General features: G+C 42.2%; 2 protein-coding genes across 5 annotated transcripts; both read right to left on the reverse strand.

Moving 5' to 3' along the window:
* Positions 1-951: 951 nt before the first annotated feature.
* Positions 952-17,521, reverse strand: LOC110491758 (myosin light chain, phosphorylatable, fast skeletal muscle b). Of its 4 annotated transcripts, XM_021565454.3 has the most exons (5): positions 16,866-17,506; positions 14,710-14,749; positions 14,052-14,173; positions 4,351-4,657; positions 952-3,929 (listed from the first exon to the last, which is right to left on the reverse strand). In XM_021565454.3, exons 3-5 carry the CDS (start codon positions 14,130-14,132, stop codon positions 3,499-3,501), a joined length of 819 nt encoding a protein of 272 aa, XP_021421129.1. In that variant the 5' UTR covers positions 14,133-14,173; positions 14,710-14,749; positions 16,866-17,506; the 3' UTR covers positions 952-3,498. The 4 variants fall into 4 exon arrangements, 3 of the variants coding, with proteins under 3 accessions (XP_021421129.1, XP_021421132.1, XP_021421133.1); XR_016487200.1 differs by lacking the exon at positions 16,866-17,506 and having other exon boundaries at positions 4,211-4,657; positions 14,710-14,986; XM_021565457.3 differs by lacking the exon at positions 14,710-14,749 and having other exon boundaries at positions 16,866-17,521.
* On the reverse strand, positions 17,476-22,255 carry LOC110491757 (uncharacterized). The gene is made up of 3 exons (XM_021565451.3): positions 21,025-22,255; positions 18,959-19,149; positions 17,476-18,836 (listed from the first exon to the last, which is right to left on the reverse strand). The coding sequence occupies exons 2-3, from the start codon at positions 19,146-19,148 to the stop codon at positions 17,893-17,895; spliced, it is 1,134 nt and encodes a 377-aa protein (XP_021421126.3). The 5' UTR covers position 19,149; positions 21,025-22,255; the 3' UTR covers positions 17,476-17,892.
* Between the last annotated feature and the right edge of the window lie 1,831 nt (positions 22,256-24,086).

Consider the following 24,086-nt stretch of genomic DNA (forward strand, 5'->3'; position numbering starts at 1 on the left):
CATCATGTTGTGGGCATGCTTTGCTGCAGGAGGGACTGGTGCACTTCACAAAATAGATGGCATCATGAGGCAAGAAAATTATGGATATATTGAAGCAACATCTGAAGACATCAGTCAGGAAGTTAAAGCTTGGTCGCAAATGGGTCTTCCAAATGGACAATGACACCAAACATACTTCCGAAGTTGTGGCAAAATGGATTAAGGACAACAAAGTCAAGGTATTGGAGTGGCCATCACAAAGCCCTGACCTCAATCCTATAGAACATTTGTGAGCAGAGCTGAAAAAGCTTGCGCGAGCAAGGAGGCCTACAAACCTGACTCAGTTACACCAGCTCTGTCAGGAGGAATGGGCCAAAATTCACCCAACTTATTGTGGGAAGCTTGTGGAAGGCTACCTGAACCATTTGACCCAAGTTAAACATTTTAAAAGGCAATGCAACCAAATACTAATTGAGTGTATGTAAACTTCTGACCCACTGGGAATGTGATGAAAGAAATAAAAGCTGAAATAAATCACTCACTACTATTATTCGTACATTTCACATTCTTAAAATAAAGTTGTGATCCTAACTGACCTAAGACAGGGAATTTTTACTAGGATTAAGCGTCAGGAATTGTGAAATACTGAGTTTAATTGTATTAGGCTAAGGTGTATGTAAACTTCCGACTTCAACTGTATAATGTGATTGAATCTGTGTCCAATGACCTTGAGCCTTCTTGGAAGGGCACTACTAATGTAACTATATGGCAGGACGCAGAGGATTAGAATTTTCGATGTCTCCCATTACTAAGGACTGGTGACGTAGTTTCCCCATGTGTGACAGAACACTGAGCCAATCACGGCACAACGCTCCTATTTTCTGCTGGCTCGCCTCCACCACAGAAAGCACTGAGCTCGGCTGAAACACCTGCATTTTGGAGCTGCCTTACTCAAGGAAACAAAACAGAGACCATGTTTGTATGCGGCTTTATTAATTCAATGATTTTTACATCTTTTTTTTTTTTACATTATTTGCAAACTTAAATGTGACCGTACAAATACCAAAATAACATGCAAAACAGGCATGTATATTTATATATATTTTATGCTAAAAATGTGGGTCTCAAAACTGGCATGAATGACAGGTCTCACCTGCTCTTGTGGCTGAATGGAAGCAAGTCATTGCAGAAATGTTCCGACATCTAGTGGAAAGCCATCCCAGTAGAGTGGAGGCTGCTATAGCAGCAAAAGGGGGACCAACCCATGATTTTGGAATGAGATGTTCGTCGAACAGGTCTCCACATCCTTTTGATCATGTAGTTTATCTGAGATATACAAGAAAGCTCAGGGCCTGCATCGACAAAGCCTCTCAGAGTAGAAAATTGGTCGAGAGAACACAGACATTTTACTCTTACTGTTATGGGTAAAAAATAAAAGATATACACAAAGCCTCTTAACTCAGAGTCCCACCTAGTCGACAGAGACCGCATGAGCTGTCCTAACCAGTTAAGCGTGACAAGCAGGTGTCTTGATAATTAGAAAAAAGCAGCAAGTCAGTGGTTCCTACACCACATGCAATTGTTTTGGAGTTGTTCAAATTATGTTTTGATATTTCTATATGATCAATCCATAAATCAAGAGACTTACATGCAACTTTTCTCTTGAGGTTTTGACAATGGTTTCACAGGAGGTCTATTTCACATATGCCTAAATACATATAACCACTAGGCTAATAAATAAAAATTTTCTTTCAATTATTTGATAACTTACATCATGTTATTTCGAGTTATCCCTTTGGAGCGAAACATCACATTGTTAAAAAAAGATACCTAAATTGGGCTTATGTTAACTTAGATTGTGTTTGATGGAAATGATAGACCATTCAAACACTAGATGCAACGCTGTATGCAACATTACTGGAAAGTGACTTGATGCCTACTGTGTCAAAGCAATTTAGAATTGTTAAATGTGAGTGATGAGTGTGTTGATATAACATTAATAGTCAAAATTCCTCTTTTAAAAAAGGTTATGTAAGCCAACATATTAGCCAATAATTATGAGTAGGCAAAATGATCGTATCAGGCAAAAATGATATCAAATGTTTTACCATTGCAACAGATGTTGTAGTCACATTCACCGTGATTAGTTATTCCCCATTATTTGCAACTATGTCAATGAGCGTCATAACAATCTTTCCTTTGCGGTACCTCAAACTGTCGTGACTACCAGCTAAAATAAATCAAATTTAACTCAATGTTTATTTAACTAGGCAAGTTAGTTAAGAACAAATTCTTAATGACAATGATGGCCTACCACCCCGGCCAAACCCTCCCTTAAGCCGGGCGAAGATGGGCCAATTGTGCGCCACCCTATGGGACTCCCGATCACAGCCGGTTGTGACACAGCCTGGGAATGAGCCATGGTCTTTAGTGATGCATTAGATTGCTGCGCCACTCGGAAATACAACAGGTGTAGGTAGACCTTATCGTGAAATACTTAGTTAATTTAGTAAAAAAAATCTTAACCAACAATGCAGTTCAAGGAAGAGTGTTATGGGCTTGTAAGTAAAGTAAAAAATAAAAGTAACAAAATAACAAGGCAATATACAGGGGGTACCGGTACAGAGTCAATGTGCAGGGGTACAGTTCAACAAGATTCCTAGGACCTTTTCTGAGATGCTTTGTGGATACAGGCCCTGGATATTCTGTTGTTTTTACCCATATTTAACCCCTTTTTGGGGGGAGCAATAAAATACTTAAATATATTTTTAAACCGGTAACAGGTTACCTTCAGACGAGTCTTGTGAAGCTTGTGGCTGTTGTGGAGCAAAACAACCAACATGTAGCCTACGTGTTCGTGAGCGCTTTCGATGGTGGGGTCATATTAATTAGTACCCCAAACCGTTTAGTTCGCTTGGCACATTAGCAGTACTGACATCAGACAAGTCCCGTGGGGCTCAGTGCCAGCAAAAAGTGATTTCATGTCACCAAAGAGGAACATTTGTGGACATCCAAGCGGGGTGTTGGAGTGCTCAGTTATCAGTGGCACCAGATTAATGAATTTCCCATACAGTATTCATTTTTAGGTTGCATCTAACAGCGTTTCATATCCTCTGCATAATTTGTGTGGGTTGAGTTGCTGTGTTGACTAAACTAGACTATTTTTGGAATCATGCTGGCTTAAGTGAATTTCAACCAATGTGAAGAAGACAACTCATAAACTCACAAATCAATTGCATGTATTATCTATTGAATGCAATAGCTGTATTATTACAGCATTACATGTAATAATATTGTAGCTTATCGGCTCTAATGGGGAGATTGCCTTTTAAATCATAGATATTAATTCAAATGATTGGGGAAGAGGAAAACTGTCTAAAAAACATTTATTTTAAAATAATCATTATATATTTTCTTACATTCACAAATATTAATTCATGTTGGCATCCATTATTGCAATTGGTACAGACTCCTTTGGTATGGACTGTTTACATGCTTATAGTGACATACCATGCTGAATCAACCAAAATCAATTAAGTCTTCTTCCTGAATTACATCTTTCTGTCCCCGTCTCAACCAATCAGCAATCAGCTCCTTCACCTCCTTGCCAAAGTCCTCGTGTAGTTCGCTAAATTCCACCTTGGGTCCTGACCCAGTCACTGACCACTCCCCTTGGGGTGGGGATGGGACATTAATAGGTACAACATTTGCATTTCTCTTGGGCCAGAGTTTTGGAGACCGCTTATTGGTTGGTTTAGAGGAAATGGGAGGAACTTGTAGCATTTCATTTGTGCTAAAGCTATGCCCGGCTCCCACACTTGGCCCTAAGTACTGTGAAAGGGTCGCGGTCCCAGAGTTCAGCCAAATCAGCGACTGAGTTGGCCTCTCTGTGTTTGGGCCAGCCAGTGTAGACTGTTGGGATGGGTCACCAGGAAATGCTTTCATGGCCTCTGTGGAAGGATGAAGGAGTGACTAAGAAAAAAGGTGCTTGGACATTCATGGACACTTGTTCATTAAACACAGCTGAACATTGATGAAGGTGCTTTGCATATGTAAAACCATCACATGTATAAGTAGCGGGAACCACTAACTCATAAGTACATTTCAACGCGGTTACCAATCCTGATCCTGTAGATATTTAGGACGTGCAGAGTTTTATTCCAGCCAAGCACTAAAACACTTGTTTCAACTAAATCGAAGACTTGATGATTAGTTGAATCCGGTTACTTACCTACTAGCTCTCAACGACCAAGCTTGACCACTTGTTTTCCAGCTACTCTCATGACCAGGCAAACACCTTGTTGATGTATCTACTCCCAATTATCTAGCTTGCCTAGTGCTGGCATGGAACAAAATCCTGCACCCATTCACCTTTGTACTGTTTCTCCAGATCCATGACCAGCGCGGCCAGGTAGCCGTGGTTGGCCGACAGCAGGGCCCTGATCCAGCTCTCCTGGCTGGGCTGGTCCTCTGCGGCTAGCTTGTAGGTGCGCAGGCCCGGTTCACCGCTCCACACCAGCGAAAAGGCAAACTGCTCCTCAGACTCGCACAGCTGCACTGAGCAGCCCTCCAAAACAATGACGCCAAGCAGGTCGCGGTGGTTGGGCCGGTCCTTGTAGAAGAGCAGGTTTGCCTTCAGCATGAACCAGCGCTTCTGATAGGAAGTGTTTCTCTCACCCTGTATATAATGGTACAATGGCATGTTTTGTCAAAACAATCTGTTGTTCACAGTTCAACAGGTCTGATGTCCACAGTTCAACAGGTCTGATGTCAGTCTCAAATAGTTATTGTAGTTGAATCATTCTGAATTAAAAATACATATGTACATAATATTATTTTCCTTAAATCTAGCACAAATGAATGTGCTCTGGAGAGAACATTTTACATATCTGGCATTAGTACTGTATCAAAAAATATCTTTATCATATCAAAAATACCAATAAAAACTAGTTTGCTTTATGTACAGTCAAATACGTGCGCCTGTGCAGTTTATTGGTCAATTGTCACTGAGGGGGTTTCGACTAGGCTGAACCGGGGTGCACTGGGTCATGGCCCGTCAAAAATTGCACTTCTGTTTTATCCCACCGCTCCTAAAACAGTGCCTTCAGAAAAGTACCTCACTTTTTCCACATTTTGTTGGGTTACAGCCTGAATTTTAAATGGATTAAATTGAGATTGTGTGTCACTGGCCTACTCATAATAAGGTCAGGAGTAAAAATGTGCTTAACAAATCACATAAGTTGCATGGTCTCACTGTGTGCAATAATAGTGTTTAACATGATTTTTTTATGACTACCTCAGTTCTGTACCCCACACATACAGATAATTGTAAGGCACCTCAGTCAAGCAGTGCATTTTAAACAGATTCAACCACAAAAACCAGGAAGGTTTTCCAATGCCTTCTGGTTGCCAGCTCACTTCCAGACAGATTTTTCCGGACACACCCAGGATTCGAACTGGCAACCGTCCTGTTGCCGGCTCATCTCTCTAACCGCTAGGCTGGCTACCTGCTGTCCCGGTCATATTTTCTATATAAATACATAAATCTGTGCCATGTTGGGGTCATACTTGATAACATAAGCAACCATTTAACTTAACGGTTTCTCCGTCTCAAAATGCAGTCAGCCACGCACGTAAATTGCCTCCCCTCCTCAATATTTAGAAATGGGTAGCTGTGTGTTTCTATTTGACAATAACATCTGGTGCGGGATGTCTAATATTAAGGTATTCCTCGCTTGAGGTATAGTACCTCATGATGAGCTGTAGACCACAATATCCACCAGGAGTTATCAATATTTTTTGTAGCAGTCTATTTACCATCAAAAAATGATGCTAAGACCGCACTCTACAAGTTGTATAAGGCCATAAGCAAACAAGAAAATGCTTATCCAGAAGCTACGCTCCTAGCAGCCCGGGACTTTAATGCAGTCAAACTTAAATCCGTTTTACCTCATTTCTATCAATATGTCACATGTGCAGCCAGAGGGGAGAAAAAAAAGGAAACAACTCTAGACCACCTTTACTCCACACACAGAGATGCATACAAAGCTCTCCCTCACCTTCCATTTGGAAAATCTGACCATAATTCTATCTTCCTTATTCCTGCTTACAAGCAAAACCTAAAGCAGGAAGTACCAGTGACTTGGTCAATACAGAAGTGGTCAGATGACACGGTTGCTATGCTACAGGACTGTTTTGCTAGCCCAGACTGGAATATGTTCCGGGATTCATCCAATGGCATTGAGGAGTACACCATATCAGTCACCGGCTTCAACAATAAGTGCATCGACGACGTCGTCCCCACAGTGACCGTAGGTACAGATCCAAACCAGAAGCCATGGATTACAGGAAAAATCTGCACCGGGCAAAAGTCAAAGAGCTGCCGCTTTCAAGAAGCGGGACACTAATCCAGATGCTTATAAGAAATCCCGCTATGCCCTCAGACGAACCATCAAACTGGCAATGCATCAATACAGGACTAAGATTGAACCTACTACACCGGCTCTGACACTCGTCAGATATGACAGGGCGTGCAAACTATTACGGACTACAAAGGGAAACCCAGCCACGAGCTGCCCAGTGACGCGAGCCTACCAGACGAGCTAAATGCCTTTAATGCTCACTTCGAGGCAAGCAACACTAAAGCATGCATGAGAGCACCAGCTGTGCCGGACGACTGTGATCACGCTGTCCATAGCCGTTGTGAGCAAGACCTTTAAACCGGTCAACATTCACAAGGCCGGGGGGCCAGACGGCTTAGCAGGACACGTACTCAGAGCATGTGCGGATCAACTGGCATATGTCTTCACTGACATTTTCAACCTCTTCCTGACCGAGTCTGTAATACCTACATGTTTCAACCAAGTTCCTTGGTGTCCTCGTCACCAACAAACACAAACACACCAAGACAGTCGTGAAGAGGGCACAGCAAAACCTATTCCCCCTCAGGAGACTGAAAAGATTTGGCATGGATCCTCAGATCCTCAAAAAGTTATACAGATGCACCATCAAGAGTATCCTGACGGGTTGCATCACTGCCTGGTATGGCAACTGCTCGGCCTCCGACCGCAAGGCACTACCAAGGGTAGTGAGTATGGCCCAGTACATCACTGGGGCCAAGCTTCCTGGATTCCAAGGATTCCATGCACCCTAGTCACAGACTTTTCTACCACACAGGCTTGCTGTGCAGTAGCAAGTCTAGGTCTAAGAGCAAGTCTTGGTCTAAGAGGCTTCTAAACAGCTTTTACCACCAAGCCATAAGACTCCTGAACATCTAATCAAATGGCTACCCAGACTATTTGCATTGCCTCCTCTCCTCTTCTACACTGCTGCTACTCCCTGTTAGTATTTATGCATAGTCACTTTAATAACTCTACCTACATGTACACATTACCTCAATTACCTTGACTAACCTCTGTGCCCCCGCACACCGACTCTGTACCCCCTGTCATTGGCCTCGCTATTGTTATTTTACTGCTGCTCTTTAAATATTTGTTACTTTTCTCTTACTTTTTAAAAACATTTTTCTTAAAACTGCATTGTTGGTTAAGGGCTTGTAAGTAAGCATTTCACTGTAAGGTCTACCTGTTGTATTCGGCCCATGTGACAAATACAATTTGATTAGCTTGAGCCTACTGACAGGTTCATAGAAACAGCCCTTCTCCAATTCTGTAGCCTACTAGAAACCAGAAGTTTCAACGTTTATAAAACTAGCAAAGTCGTCTTTGAACTCACAAAGTCGAGCCCAATATAACCGTTACCAGTCACTTCACAATACAAACTTTATACCATTTGAAAAATGTAATGTTCTATATAATTAAAATTTGTGCTTATGAATTTACCATGTTAAAATGTGACTGTACTTTGTTACAAGTTCGCTCACAGAATTAAGGGTTTGTTATGAAATCATTTCCAATCCATCAAATTCATCATGGTATATTATTGGTGGAGTCAAATCCACCCCCCGCAAGTTTAATGCGCCTGTCTGATATGCATTTTGAGCCGGAGAAACTGTTTAAATGTAAATGGTTGCTTATGTCTGCAAGTATGGCCCCATTGTCAGCAAGGTAGAATGGTGCATCGTTCAAAAACACACATCTTTTCCATTCCTCTACTGCAGAGAGAGCCTGCAGAGTTCTGTCATCCTATCCAGGTCTGTGCCCAAAGAATTCAAACTTCTACTTTTAAAAATCCACCTTTCCAGAAGCAATTCTCTCACCGTTGCTGCTTGTTATAGACCCCCTTCAGCCCACAGCTGTGCCCTGGACACCATATGGGAATTGATTGCCCCCAATCTATCTTCAGAGTTCGTAATTTTAGGTGACCTAAACTGGGACATTCTTAACGCCCCGGCCGTCCTACAATCTAAGCTAGAAGCCCTCAATCTCACGCAAATGATCAAGGAACCTACCAGGTACAACCCTAAATCCGTAACCATGTGCAGGCACCCTCTTATATATCATCCTGACCAACTTGCCCTCTAAATACACCTCTGCTGTCTTCAAAACCAGGATCTCAGCGATCATTGCCTGCCTGCATAATGGGTCCGCGGTCAAACAACCACCCCTCATCACTGTCAAACACTCCCTAAAACACTTCAGCGAGCAGGCCTTTCTAATCGACCTGGCCTGGGTATCCTGGAAGGATATTGACCTCATCCCATCAGTAGAGGATGCCTGGTTGCTCTTTAAAAGTGCTTTCCTCACCATCTTAAATAAGCATGCTCCATTCAAAAAATGTTGAAGAACAGATATAGCCCTTGGTTCACCCCAGACTTGACAAGCACAAAATCATCCTGTGGCGTTCTGTATTAGCATTAAATAGCCCCCGCGATATGCAACTTTTCAGGTTAGTCAGGAACCAAAATACTCTGTCAGTTAGGACAGCTAAAGCTAGCTTTTTCAAACAGAAATTTGCATCCTGTAGCACTAATTCCAAAAAGTTATGGGACACTAAAGTCCACAGAGAATAAGAGCACCTCCTCCCAGCTTCCCACTGCACTGAGGATAGGAAACATTGTCAGCACCGATAAATCTACAATAATCAATCATTTCAATAAGCATTTTTCTACGGCTGGCCATGCTTTCCACCTGGCTACCCCGGCCATCATCTCAATACCCCCTGCAGAAACATGCCCAAGTACCCCCCCCCCAACCCCTATTACTAGCCTATTCAACCTCTCTTTCGCATCGTCTGAGATGCCCAAAGATTAGAAAGCTGCCGCGGTCATCCCCCTATAGACCCAAACTGTTAGACCTATTTCCATCCTGCTCTGCCTTTCTAAAATCTTCGAAAGCCAAGTTAACAAACAGATCACCAACCATTTCGAATCCCACCGTACACTATGCAATCTTCTCCACTATGCAATCTGGTTTCCGAGCTGGTCATGGGTGCACCTCAGCCACGCTCAAGGTCCTAAACGATATCATAACCGCCATCGATAAAAGACAGTACTGTGCAGCCGTCTTCATCGACCTGGCTTTCGACTCTGTCAATCACTGTATTCTTATCGGCAGACTCAACAGCCTTGGTTTCTCTAATGACTGCCTCGCCTGGTTCACTAACTACTTCTCAAATAGAGTTCAGTGTGTCAAATCGGAGGGCCTGTTGTCCGGACCTCTGGCAGTCTCTATGGGGGTGCCACAGGGTTCAATTCTCAGGAAGACTATTTTCTCTGTATATACCAATGATGTCGCTCTTGCTGCTGGTGATTCTCTGATCCACCTCTACGCAGACGACACCATTCTGTATACATCTGGCCCTTCTTTGGACACTGTGCTAACAAACCTCCAAACAATCTTCAATGCCATACAACACTCCTTCCGAGGCCTCCAACTGCTTTTAAATGCAAGTAAAACTAAGTGCATGCTCTTCAACCGATTGCTGCCCGCACCCTCCCACCCGACTAGTATCACTACTCTGGACGGTTCTGACTTAGAATATGTGGAAAACTACAAATACCTAGTTGTCTGGTTAGACTGTTATCTCTCCTTTCAGACTCACATTAAGCATCTCCAATCCAAAATTAAATCTAGAATCAGCTTCCTATTTTGCAACAAAGCCTCCTTCACCCATGCTGCCAAACACACCCTCATAAAACTGACTATCCTACCGATCCTTGACTTTGGCAATGTAATTTACAAAATAGCTCCCAACACTCTACTCAGCAAACTGGAGGTAGTCTATCACTGTGCCATCTGTTTTTTCACCAAAGCCCCATACACTACCCACCACTGCGACCTGTATGCTCTCGTTGGCTGGCCCTCACTACATACTCATTGCCAAACCCACTGGCTCCAGGTCATCTATAAGTCTATGCTAAGTAAAACCCCATCTTACCTCTGATCACTGGTACAAATAGCAACACCCACACGTAGCATACGCTCCAGCAGGTATATTTCACTGGTCATCCCCAAAGCCAAACTTCCTTTGGCCGCCTTTCCTTCCAGTTCTCTGCTGCCAATGACTGGAACCAATTGCAAAAATCACTGAAGCTGGAGTCTTATATCGCCCTCTCTAACTTTAAGCATCAGCTGCCAGAGCAGCTAACCGATCACTGCACCTGTACACAGCACAGCCAACTGCCTCATCCCCATATTGTTATCTATACTCTTGCTCTTTTGCACCCCAGTATCTCTACTTGAACATCATCATCTGCACATTGATCACTCCAGTGTTAATGCTAAGTTGTAATTATTTTGCCTCTATGGCCTATTTATTGCCTTACCTCCCTACATCTGCACACACTGTACATAGATTTTTCTATTGTGTTATTGACTGTGCATTTGTTTATGTGTAACTCTGTGTTGTTGTTGTCGTCGCACTGCTTTGCTTTATCTTAGCCAGGTCACAGTTGTAAATTATAACTTGTTCTCAACTGGCCTACTTGGTTAAATAAAGGTGAATAATGGCCACTAACAATGAAAATAAATGTGTTTAAAAATGGAAGGTTGTTGGGAGGAGGCAAGATCAGGTGGGACCATTCTAGCCAATGAGAGGGCAGACACGTGTGAACAACAGGCACAACGGTTTCCACTAGCTACCACAGCCAGAAAGTCAAAATTGGCTATATTGTAAAAAATATATATATATTAAAAAAATAAAAAAATAATTGCTTTTTGGTTTCAATTAAAGGTTTAAGGTTAGGCATAACACATTTTAAGAAGTTAAATTGTAGAAATAGGTGGACTTTATGACTGCGCCAACTAGTGACGACCAGGCACAACTCCGATATAAAAGTAGTTTTTCTCAAAGTTACCAGGATGTCACGTGTCCGACTTAGATCAATACACTCTTAACAACCTAATCATTACGAAACTTCTATTTGATCAAATAAGCCACACGTATATATAATTCGACACTGACCTCCATACAAAAAGTCCTTGCTTCGTGAGTGAAAAAAAGCCACCTGCAGGAGAAGACAGATTGTGGACATCCCTCTCGCTGCGCCTCTTCCTCTCTGGCATCACTGCTTGTGAAAGCGTCTCATGCAACTCCTTCCCTGATAAATATTTTAGTTCCAGGAACCACTCTGCTGCAGCCCCAATAATGTCCATCTTCTTGGACTTTCCCTCCACTTTAGCCGTGCCAATGATCACTGTTACATAAAAAAAAAAGTCCACCTTCTTTACATGTAACATCCTTGGATCCTGCCGGTAGAAGCCAACGAACACTGCAGTCTGCATTGAAGGCCTACCCAACACCATGGAGTCCTTAGGAGTACCTTGAGTTCCCTCCACCCGTTTGACAGCCTCTGCATATGAAATGCTCTCAATGACCCTGACTTTGGCAACTTCATTATTTTTCGACCTCGTCAGGCACTCCAAAAATATACTACATGCTTTCCACCACAGTTGCAACACTTCACAGCTTCTTCAAAAAAAAAAAGCACCATGAGCTTCTTTTCTACAACTTCTACATCTTGGATTCCTCCCCCTGCAGACACTCTACATGTCCAAACATTCTACACAGTTTACACTGCAAATGCCTGGAAATAAAAGCTCTTACAGAAAAGTGCACATACCCCAGCTTCACTCAGGTCGGGAGGGACTCCACATCAAAAAACAAGAATAGACAAGGTCTTCTTTCTTGCCTTTGAGCCAACAATTCATCCTCCATGCATCAACCACTACAGGAACACTCATCAGCTCCTCGATGCCCACTCCCTCCGAGACTCCAGCAATTACTCCCTTGACAGTTTCTCTTCTCCTTAGCTCTGCATGGCCATCAATTTGGCTGATACCCAACACATGCTTCCTCTGTTCAGCAGAAACGCACAAACAAATCAAGACCAGCCCACTCCTCGTGACCCCCACCGACTCCACACCTCTCTCTACCATCTTAAATACTTGTAACGGATTTGACAATTCAGTCCCCAATTTTCCCAGAAACCAGACTCACAACAGATATGAGGTATTCTCAACATTAGGAGTCTTCTTTCCAATCCTAACTTTGCTTCTTTTCCCATTATTTTGGACAGAGGTCCATTCTTCCTTATTCCACTGCTATCCGATTCATATTCCACATCCCCCTCTGCCACCCTTCCTTAATCAGAGTTTGCCCTCATCTTCTCCTGATGTGCTATCATATTCCATTGTTTCCCATCTCTGAGCACACCTGCCCTAACATTTCATCATGCTTCATGTATACATGCTTCATGTATAGAAATGCAGGGCAGGCCATTATTTTGGCTACCATGGCTATGCTCCCATAGGATGAAAATGCCCCTATCCACAGGGCTTGAGTGGTCACTGAATGGTTTGATGAGCATGAAAGCGATGTAAACCATATGCCATGGTCGTCTCTGTCACCAGATCTCAACCCAATTGAACACTTATGGGAGATTCTGGAGTGGCGCCCGAGACGCGGTTTCCACCACCATCAACAAAACACCAAATGATGTAAGAGTAAGAGTTTGAGACACTTGTGGAATCTATGCCACGGTGCATTGAAGATTTTCCGGCTCGTGCTGGCCCAACGCCATATTAAGTCATGGCATTACCTTTATTTTTGGCATCTACCTAAAGTTAAATCTAGACTTGGTTTCCTCTATCACCCCAGCTGCCAAACTAACCTTGATTCACATGATCATCCTACCCATGCTAGATTACGGAGACATAATTTATAGATGGGCAGGTAAGGGTGCTCTCGAGCGGCTAGATGTTCTTTACCATTCGGCCATCAGATTTGCCACCAATGCTCCTTATAGGACACATCACTGCACTCTCTGCTCCTCTGTAAACAAGTCATCTCTGTATACCCGTCGCAAGACCCACTGGTTGATGCTTATTTATAAAAAACGTTTTATGCATCACTCCCCCCTATTTGAGATAGCTACTGCAGTCCTCATCCTCTACATACACCCGTTCTGCCAGTCACATTATGTTAAAGGTCCCCAAAACACACATCCCTGGGTCACTCCTCTTTTCAGTTTGCTGCAGCTGCGACTGGAACGAGCTGCAACAAACACTCAAACTGGACCGTTTTATCTCAATCTCTTCATTCAAAGACTCAATCATGGACACTCTTACTGACAGTTGTGGCTGCTTTGTGTGATGTATTGTTGTCTCTACCTTCTTGGTCTTTGTGCTGTTGTCTGTGCCCAATAATGTTTGTACCATGTTTTGTGCTGCTACCATGTTAAGTTGCAACCATGTTGTTGTTATGTGTTGCTGCCTTACTATGTTGTTGTCTTAGGTCTCTATGTAGTGTTGTCTCTCTTGTTGTGATGTGTGTTTTGTCCTATATTTATATTGTATTTATTTATTTTTTCTAATCCCAGGCCCCGTCGCCACAGGAGGCCTTTAGCCTTTTGGTAGGCAGTCATTGTAAATAAGAATTTGTTCTTAACTGACTTGCCTAGTTAAAATAAAGGTTAAATAAAATTAAAATAAATTAAGTCACTTCGTTTTGCCCCGACTTCACCATTGGCTTTGAATGGGCATTTGATACACCTAATTTAGTCAATCTGCAATTAAAAGGCAAGGATGACAAGCAAATGATTGTGATAGCTGAAATTATAGAATATACAAGTTAGTCTGCAAGACATGCAGAAAGGCGTGTTATCGGGTTACCTTTTTATACAGGTATCCTTCTTTGTCGACGGGTGAGCTGCACGACTGAAAATGAGTGAGGATCTTCCCGGTAATCTTCATCTCAACACCATGCTTTTACCATAGGAGTAGCTGGAGTTGGGCTACATAAGAACAAGGAAGTTAGTAGGGCACCCACCACATCACTGAAGCACATTCTCTCACTGCGGAGTTTACCTTGGAAAAAAATATTCAAATGTTTTTTAATTATCAAATGATTTTGTTGTCTAATGATTTAACGCCATATGCGTTTGAACTTTGAGATAGTAATACAACGTTTGCATACTTCATTGCTGTGATGGTGAAATTACGCATCTTTACAAATATTAGGCTCATTCAATATGCGCAAATTAATTCGGTCGATTGTTTAGCTACCGTTCACAATCCGTAATTATTATATACAATTGTAATGCTTTGTTGCAGCTATGGGGATCCGTAAAACAAAAACGCATAGGCTGCTGTAGCGTTCATCATGAGAAATCCCCTTTACGTATCTGCTTCCGCATTTGTAAAATAAAGGCAAATGGAAGTTTGGTAATATCATTGGGCTAAAAAGTCGTAGGCTACCTCTCTTCATCGAGAGGAACACATGTGTATGCCTAGTAAAAGAGCATAGGGTAAATGGGGTTGTTTTACTTACCTCTCTGCAGAATAACGTGTGAAGGCTCACCAGGTATTGGCTAGAGAGGATACAGTTGTTGTCAAATTGATGTAAAAAATCAAATGTTGCATTTTAGCTAACCATAACCCTTTTCTTAACCTTAACCTACTTCTCATAATCTGTTACGTTAATTATCCTAACCTGCTACGAAAAGTCCATTGTGACATAAACTGTATCCCTTCTAGACAAAACCGTCCCACCAGCTCCCTGGGTGTTGTCAAACACTTCCTGGTAACTAAGGTGAGCGCTCAAATGAGCACACCGTCCACGTCAGCGCCTCATAGGTAACATGGGCCCACGCCCCTCAACTGTATGCTGATAAAGCCAGTGGTGTAAAGTTCTTAAGTAAAAATATTTTGAAGTACTTCTTAAGTCGTTTTTTGGGGTATCTATACTTTACTATATGTATTTTTTACAACTTTTACTCCACTACATTGCTAACGAAAATATATACTTTTTACTCCCATACAATTTCCCTTCTACCCAAAAGTACCTCTTACATTTGGAATGCTCTGGCAGGACAGCAATATGGACCAATTCACACACCTATCAATACAATGCGGTCATCCCTACTGCTTCAGATCTGGCGCAATCACTAAACACAAATATTGGGCTTGTAAAGTGTGTGTTGGAAGTATGTCCTTGTCTGTCTGTAAAAAAATAAATGTTGCAATCTGGTTTGCTTAAATTTGATGTATTACTTTTACTCAAGTGTGACAATTGAGTACTTTTTCCACCATCACACATAAGTACATTTTAAAACCAGATACTTTTACTCAAGTAGTATTTTACTGGGTGACTCACTTTACTTGAGTCATTTTATTTTATTAAGGCATCTTTACTTTCACTCAAGTGTGACCAGCATTGCAGCTTAAACCAGCATTGGATTGAATGAACTGTATTCACAATGTCAGGTCACACTAGATCTGAGGTCATGTTGATAAGGGACTCCTTTGTCATGGGGATGTATACCCCATTGTCTTCTCTGTTGGTTTATGCAAATCTCATCAACCCCCATACAATCTTGTTGTAGCCTATGAAATCATACTAGGTGTTTATCCTTTGAACTGTACAATTAAGTTAATGATTTGTGATAGTTTCTGAATGTGTTGCAATTGCCTCAAATGCCCACAATGGAAGTTACTTAGATGAAACTGCTTATGTCAATGTTGATTGCAGAAACAGTCATGGGAATTAATTCCATGCAGTGTTAAATGCCATGTACTATCCTCACGAGTTTGTAATACAGTAAAGGCACATGCTTATCATGTGTCCATTTCATTGTCTGAGTAGTGACTGACCACCAAACACCATAAGGCTGTGTTTACACAGGCAGTCCAATGTGGATTTTTTTCCACTATTTGAGCAAAATAACAGAATTGGGCTGCCTGTGTAAACACAGCCTAAGAGTTGCACAATTCCCCACTCTAAGACTAGTTCTATTTTGTAACATGAGGTAGGCCTATCTTTATGACGACTATAACGTTAGAGCATGACATTCTGAGATGAACACTAAAATAACCCTGTTCCTGTTTTGTCCCAACTAGCCACCAGACCAACTGAGCTAATTGATCAGTTCAATGATTGACTCAACTCAACACACCTGAGCCCTATCCTAGCCTGCTCCGGGTCAGGCGAACGCCATTTATTCTGAAAGGTTGCGTCATCATCCCCTTCATTTGAGGAAAATGACGGATTAAATATTATAATCCAATGTTTGTGTTAAATCGTCATGTTAATACCTATCAAATGTAGTAATGACAGAATGCATTTAAAATGTCACACGGTAGAACCTTTTGTATGAATTAATACGATTATTGTATCGCATTGTATCGATAGGAGGGGGGAAAAGTGCTCATGCATTAATACGCACACCAAAACCGGCATTAACGATAATAAAATAAAGACCGCACTTCTAAGACTTTTCACACCATAGCCTGCTGAATTTGCAAGCTAACCTTAAATTAATTTCGGCACAAATGAAAATGTATCTGTTTCGGCATTCTCAATGAAGAGTTCGACATGCAGCCGCAGTCATAAACCTTCTAGAGTTAACAGTAGGCAGGCGATCAATATCCACCGTCATTACGGAAACCATCTAGCGTAAGAACCAAACAAAACGGGACGGGACCTACCGGAATTGGTTGAATAGGAAGTCTTGAGTTTTCCGTTTGCAAAACAGAAACAGCGTAATGATTACGCCCCTGACTAGTTTAAGAAAACCATGAGTCAATCCAGCTTCATTCTTCGTATCCGAAGAGGAAGAGACGCCCAAATCGGAGGAAAATCTCTCTAGCAGGAGTTGTTTTTTCGTTGTTTCGCCCACCAAGCAAGAAGTTTCATAATACTGACATGTTTTTAATCAATCATATTCATGTCATGAGGCTAGTAGCATAGCATCTCTCTCCATTGAATACTGGCCGTTGATGTCAACAAACCAAATCGAATATTCAAAAATAGATTACAATAATGAGCTGTATCCACCAATTCAAAAGGATAGGCAGGAGCTAGACAGCCCACCGTGCTGCTTTGTGAACGACTTCCATTATTAGGGTGGAAAGACATGTCAGTATATCCATAATCTTTGGTATCCCACTCCGGGCTTCCAGGTAGGTTAAAACAAAAATATGACATGCCTTATAGGCACTACAGGACCGGGGTTGCCTACTCCTCTGCATTAGAGGTTGCAAGCCTGTTCAATTAATTATATTTCTTTGTTCTGACAAGTAGAAAGAGAGTCCTGACCCAAGTCCTCAGTTTGCTCACTTCTCTCTTTAATCATCATGAACACAATGTTGTAATGCTCAATTTGTCACACAACATCCAAGTCTTTCCTGTATGTGTACAGAGGAGATACATGTTTCAGTGTACAAAACATTTTTGTTGCTTACACCGCACTCTCTTATTCAAAAGCCAGTGATAAAGAGGTTTGCCTATTGAATAATGAACACTCCAGTGGATCAAAGGTATGCCATCCGCTAATGGTCAAAATACATGTTACCCATTGACTAAATCGATAACCTGAATAATACAGCCAATCCACCCATGAGTATGACCCAGTCACTTTACTTTTTCAGCACTGCAGATCTCATGTTAATTTCAGTACCACGCACTGCATGTGCATTTATATATTTTTTTCTAAAAAAAAATTGCTTTGAACGCCTAGTTTGACTGTTGATCTCTCCATGCCTGCTGCAGGTGTAAGGTCTCTCCGATGTGGATCTTCTGATGCCTCTTTAGGTTCTCCCCACGGCTGAAGCTCTTGCCGCACTGGCCGCAATAGTATGGCTTCTCCCCTGTGTGGACTCTTTTGTGCTTTTTGAGGTCCCCGGCCTGACTGAAACACCGGCCGCACTGAAGGCAGCAGTAGGGTTTCTCGCCCGTGTGACAGCGCTGGTGGATACGCAGGTTCCCCACCCGGCTGAACGTCTTGCCGCACACAAAGCAGCTGTGCGGCTCATCCCTCCTGAAGTGTTGCCTATGGTGTTTCCTCCCGTCCCTGCTGTTTTTCCCAAACCCAAACCTCCTCCCGACGCTGTTGTGACTCGAGTGGACGAATACGAGTTCGTTATATGGTCCAGTGCTCACATGAGACTTGTGAGCATTCGTTGTTGGGTCGTAGCGTGTGGAATTGCAGCTTAAATCAACACAATCAAACGTCTCCGGGAGAGTCAAAGGTTCGGGTGCTGAGCACTCAGTGGTCTCGGGTTCCGTCTTGATAACAGTCAGATTGATGCCAAGCTGGGTGTTTCCCTGTGAAGTGCTATTCAAGTCTGAGTGCGAGTCATTTTTCACACCCTGAGGCACGTGGACCGAAACGGCTTCATCTGATTGCCGTGCCACCTCCTCGTGATGCCCGGGTAAGGTTAAGGTAAAGTTACACTCTGTCTCATAGTGTGCTGTTTGATCCAGCTCCAGTGCATTGTACTCCTCCTCCTCCTGCCTTAGTCTCACAGTCTGTTCGAAAGTGAGCGCTGGTTTCTCATCTACCTGTGTGGGCTCTGGGCTGTCCTGCCTCAGACTAGGGCTCCAACCCTGCTCTGACGGTTTCTCGATGGCCGCTCTTCCACGGCCACCAGTCGCAGGAAATGTTGCAAGTTGAGCAGCTGCAAAACAAAACAGTGAAAGGGTGAACTTGAGCAAGCGGCAGAAAATGGCATCTTATCGATTTGATTATGTTGGCCAGCCAGCCACCCACCACCACCACTGAGACACTATCCTGACTCACCTGTGTTCTCTCTCTTCATCTTGTCCTGCATTTCCTGCAGTCTTCTCCTCAGACTCTCATTCTCTCTTTGAGTTCTGGCTGTTTTCTCCTGGTATTCTGACACAGTCTCTTTCACCACCTCCAGAACCTCATGCACTGCCACCGTCAGCAGCTTCGCCACACGGGCATTCAGACGCTCAATTTTGGACATCCTGAAAGGAACATAAACAGAGGAGTCTGCTGGTCAGGACCAAAAACCATTGCATTACTTTCATGATAAGCAAACAGTGCAGTGTCAATTCACCTGCCACTAGATATTGATAGGAGGGATTGACTGTTATTAAATGACATATTGAGCAGCTTACCCAATTCGAACAGAATGCTCAACCAATGAGAATGCTCATTGGTTGGTCACCCTCTTTGGTTGTACCTCTGTAGTGTTGCACAGTATACTGAAACTTCGATACTAGAACATGGAAAAACGGTTCGGTACTAGAATTGGTTACTTTCTGTACTTCTGTCAAATGTGTCTCACGTCGTATAATGATTGAGAGGATGAAGTCTATCAGCGCAGCCGATGTCCCCTTCTGCAGTGAGCGCACCGTTCATGCCTCTTACCTGCTCCATTTACTCATTGCTAGCTCCCCACTCATGCTGCACAGAAGTTACCACACTTGAATAATGCAACACGGCATGTAGAAATGTTGAAACTGTTCACAAAACAATGTCCATACAGACTAGAATCCTAATACAATGCAAGATGATACCGGTAGCTTCCAGTTGTTGCTAGCTTACAGCTGAAGCTAACATCAAACAATTCACAACCCTAGCACTTTGTGATATAATGCAAATCATTATGCAAAATATGCTGATTTCAAAGCTGTGTCACCAAAAACGTTATTAATTCACTTAATCGTCTTTGCATCACATCCAAAGATACTTTCCCACCTTCTGTAACGTCTCCCTCAGACTATATGGACATTTTTTTTCTCTTTTTTCTCTCCACCCTTATTCAACCAGGTAGACCAGGTGAGAACAAGTTCTCATTTACAATTGCGACCTGGCCAAGATAAAGCAATGCAGTGCGACACAAACAACAGAGTTGCACATGGAATAAACAAACGTACAGTCAATAACACAATAGAAGAAAAAAAATCTATATACAGTGTGTGCAAATGAGGTAAGATTAGGGAGGTAAGCAATAAATAGGCCATAGTGGCAAAGTAATTACAATTTAGCAATTAAACACGAGTGATAGATGTGCAGTAGATTAATGTGCAAGTAGAGATACTGGGGTGCAAAGGAGCAAAAATATTAATAAATAACAATATGGGGATGAGGTAGATGGATGGGCTATTTACAGATGGCCTATATGCCTTGTCATGAATGACTTCATTAATGGATTTTATAAAATAAGAGATTGTAAATGTTGATCAGTACAATAAAATAAGTCCTAATTGGGAGGAAAACAGATTGTCATCTGTAGCCACATTAAATCATTTTAAAGTATTTTCTTAAAACTGCACTGTTGGTTATGGGCTTGTAAGTAAGCATTTCACTGTAAGGTCTACACTTGTATTCGGCACATGTGACAAATACAATTGGATTTGAATAGTGAAAACAACCACAATAACTCAATGTATGCACTTACTCATTGAATATGCTTACACCTGTATTGTGAATAGGCCGCCTAGGCCATCTTGATTTACCATGTTTACCAATAGAGATTTACCATTCAAATAAATGATTACCATTATGTAGTTACATTGGTAAAAACAGTCCAATTAATGATGATTGTACAATTTATTAATTGATGCATACATGGCTGTCTATGAAAAATGTTGACATCAAATTTTAAATGTAATGATATTGAACTATTGAAGATATCCGACGATAAAACAGAGCAGTAACGTTAGCGGAGTTATCCGTCTGGATCAAGTGCCATGGTATCGAGTTACTAAACCTGGTATCGAAAGAAATTCTGGTATCGTGACAACACACTCTAGTGTTGGAAACCCAGCCAGTGAATGGGATACACTTTGTGTATGACACTCAATTTTACACAAAAAAAGTCAAACAATAGATACCTCTCTTTGTTGACCCTTATCCGCCGACTCGGTGTCCAAAACAACAGACAAGTTTGTATGGGGAATGGGCTAGCCAGCTAACGCGTTAGTTAGCACAGTACACCACAGTGGCCAGAAAAAAAAACGTGTCCAACCTTTGGCTTACAACTTTTTAAAGTAATGTTGATAAAATGTACATTGTAAACGAAATAATCCTCGTATGAATACAGGTTAACTAATTGAACTAAGGTTCATGTTTTGGTAGAAAAAAAACACGCAGCAGCCTCTAAGTGTGACGCCCGCTGTGAAGCAGGCAGGAATAAAGAAGTACTTCCAGGTCATGGATATTCTTCAATGAGGTTGAAAAGCGGTTGTCATCCAAAAAAGGTTGCATTACCACCACCTACTAGACTGGAGTACAACTCCCTTAAACTTTTTTTCTTTCTTTTAAAAAAAATAATAAAATAAACAAATTCTCTACACTTACTAAAAACCCACTCCATTATTTAAATCTATTTAGTCCTACCTCAGGCCAACAGCCTGAAAGGATGGGACACTACCACTCAATACACCCTGTAACTCTTCTGAGATCACATTTCGCACACCCAAATACCTCTCTGCAGCGGTCACCACCATTTTTCTGTAACTGACGTTCCATCCCTGCAGTACAGTTAATAACCATTGCTATAAATGAAAAAAATCCAATCTTACTGAAACATAACTTTTTTTGGCCTATCCCTCTATACTGGTTCAGCTCTACTACTCACACCACTCCTCTCAGGATCCCTCCCCTTGACCCATCTTCCTCTTCTTTCTTCACTGGCTCAGCATATGACAACTTCTGCACTACTCTAACCCTGGAAACCTCAACCTGCCTCTCTCGCACCGGACATTTCTGATCCACAGCCACATGAGCACCCCTGCAATTAACATATACCATTACTTTCCCCAATGCTACACATTCTTTTGTATCATGCCCTTCTGCACACTTCTCACACCTAGGAAACTCCCTCCTACAGACTGCTGCCACAATGCCCATGAGCTTAACACCTGTAACAACATAATGTATTAGGCACAAAAGCTTGTACGGGATAACTTATATATCCTAACATCACTTTGTCGGGCAAAGACTCAACATCAAAACTCAAAAGGACAGACAATGACTCTTCTGTTTCACCACTCACACCACCCTGTCTGCGTCGCACCAAATAACGAGCATCACAAATCCAGGTCACAGATTTTCTTCTTCTTTAAATTTGTATTGGTGGATCGCAACTAACTGAAAGGTGCATACACCACCACCTACTGTACGGGAGTGTGAGGATGATCACAGACTCCCAATTTATCTGTTGCGTCTATTGTTCTGGAAAGTGAATTCATTACACTTTGTGACACAAAAAGGGAAGGGAAGAAGAATTCCCCTACCATCTAACCTTACAACCAATAAAACCTCACCACAATTCCACTACCTGACCCTATCTGATCCAACACCAGGCCGGCATTCTGGGAGGACGAGACATTATCGTTCAACACACTTTGTAACTCCTCTGCAGTAAAATATCATACACCCAAGTACTTCTCTGCTGCTGCCACAACAACATATATTTTATGTTATTTACATTCCATTTCTGTGTTACAGTTGATAACCATGGCTATGAACGCTAAGAAGCCAACCATACTGAAGCACATGTTATTCCGATCATTCCCTATTGGCCTCAGCAGAGAACAGAGAACCTCTTACATGCCGACCAGACCGGAAATGTCACGTGCGCGAGCATAGCAAAATAAGTGTACACATACATGTTATTCAATCATTGCACCCACGCTGCTCGCACGCATTAGCAAGCATCAGCGTGGTCAGACACTAAAATAGAACTTGGTTCTATTTGTGACGCTCAGCATGCTGCAAGTCCTGCCTCTCCCATCTCCCTATTGGTTTTTAGGAGCAAATACCCATGTGCCATCTCCTCATTGGTTTTTAGGAGCATATACCCACATGGGTGATTGAAAGATGAAGATGCCGAACAGTTACCATACCAGATGGTGATGCAACCGGTCAGGATGCTCTGACTGTGTAACTGTATAACTTTTTGAGGATCTAGGGACCCGTGACAAATCTTTTCAGTCTCCCGAGAGGGAATAGGCTTTGTCGTGCCTTCTTCGCAACTGCCTTGCTGTGTTTGGACCATGATAGTTTATTGGTGATGTGGACACTAATGAACTTGAAGCTCTCAACCCGCTCCACTGCAGCCCCGTCGATTTGAATGGGGGTGTGTTTGTCCCTCATTTTCCTATAGTCCAAGATCAGCTCCTTTGTCTTGCTCACGTTGAGGGAGAGGTTATTGTCCTGGCACCACACTGCCAGGTCTCTGACCTCCTCCTTATAGGCTGTCTCATCATTGTCGGTGACAGTCCATCCTGCAGCAAAGCACCCCCACAACATGATGCTGCCACCACCTTACATCCGGTTAAAACTAACCTTACTAAAAAAAAAACAGAATCTGGGAGTAATTTGTATATCACTGGTTAGAGGATGACTTGTAGAAGACAGCCAGCTACAGTTTGGATTGTTGCATTTTGTTTCAAGTGGGTCGCCAACGTGGAAAGGTAAACACAACAAACACTATTTTGTTAATCACTCATATCGATATCAATTTGAAATTAGTAGAGCGGGGGCAAACGTTTGAGGTGTATGCACTGTTTAAACAAACACTATTCAAAGGCCACAATGAATCTGATAATCATTTACATGGTTAGAAGATAATTTGCTAAAAGACAGTAATCTAAATTCTAGAACAGGGGTTTTAAACTAATTCCAAGGAGGGCCGAGTGTCTGCAGTTTTAGTTTTTTCCTTTCAATTAAGACCAAGACAACCAGGTGAGAGGAGTTCCTTACTAATTCGTTCTTTACTAACCCACAGACTCTCGGCCTTAGGTGGAATGAGCTTGACACGTGTTCTAGAATGTCGGATGGAAGTTTTGGAAGGCTGCCAAAACAGGGAAGGAAACAAATCAGTTGCTTTGTTATTTAATTTCAACAAATCACGATCCGCCATATGATATCAACAGTGATAAGGATTGGT

This window comes from Oncorhynchus mykiss, chromosome 16 (assembly GCF_057628025.1).
Source record: "Oncorhynchus mykiss isolate SJ-2025 chromosome 16, ASM5762802v1, whole genome shotgun sequence".
NCBI classification, from domain to species: domain Eukaryota; kingdom Metazoa; phylum Chordata; class Actinopteri; order Salmoniformes; family Salmonidae; genus Oncorhynchus; species Oncorhynchus mykiss.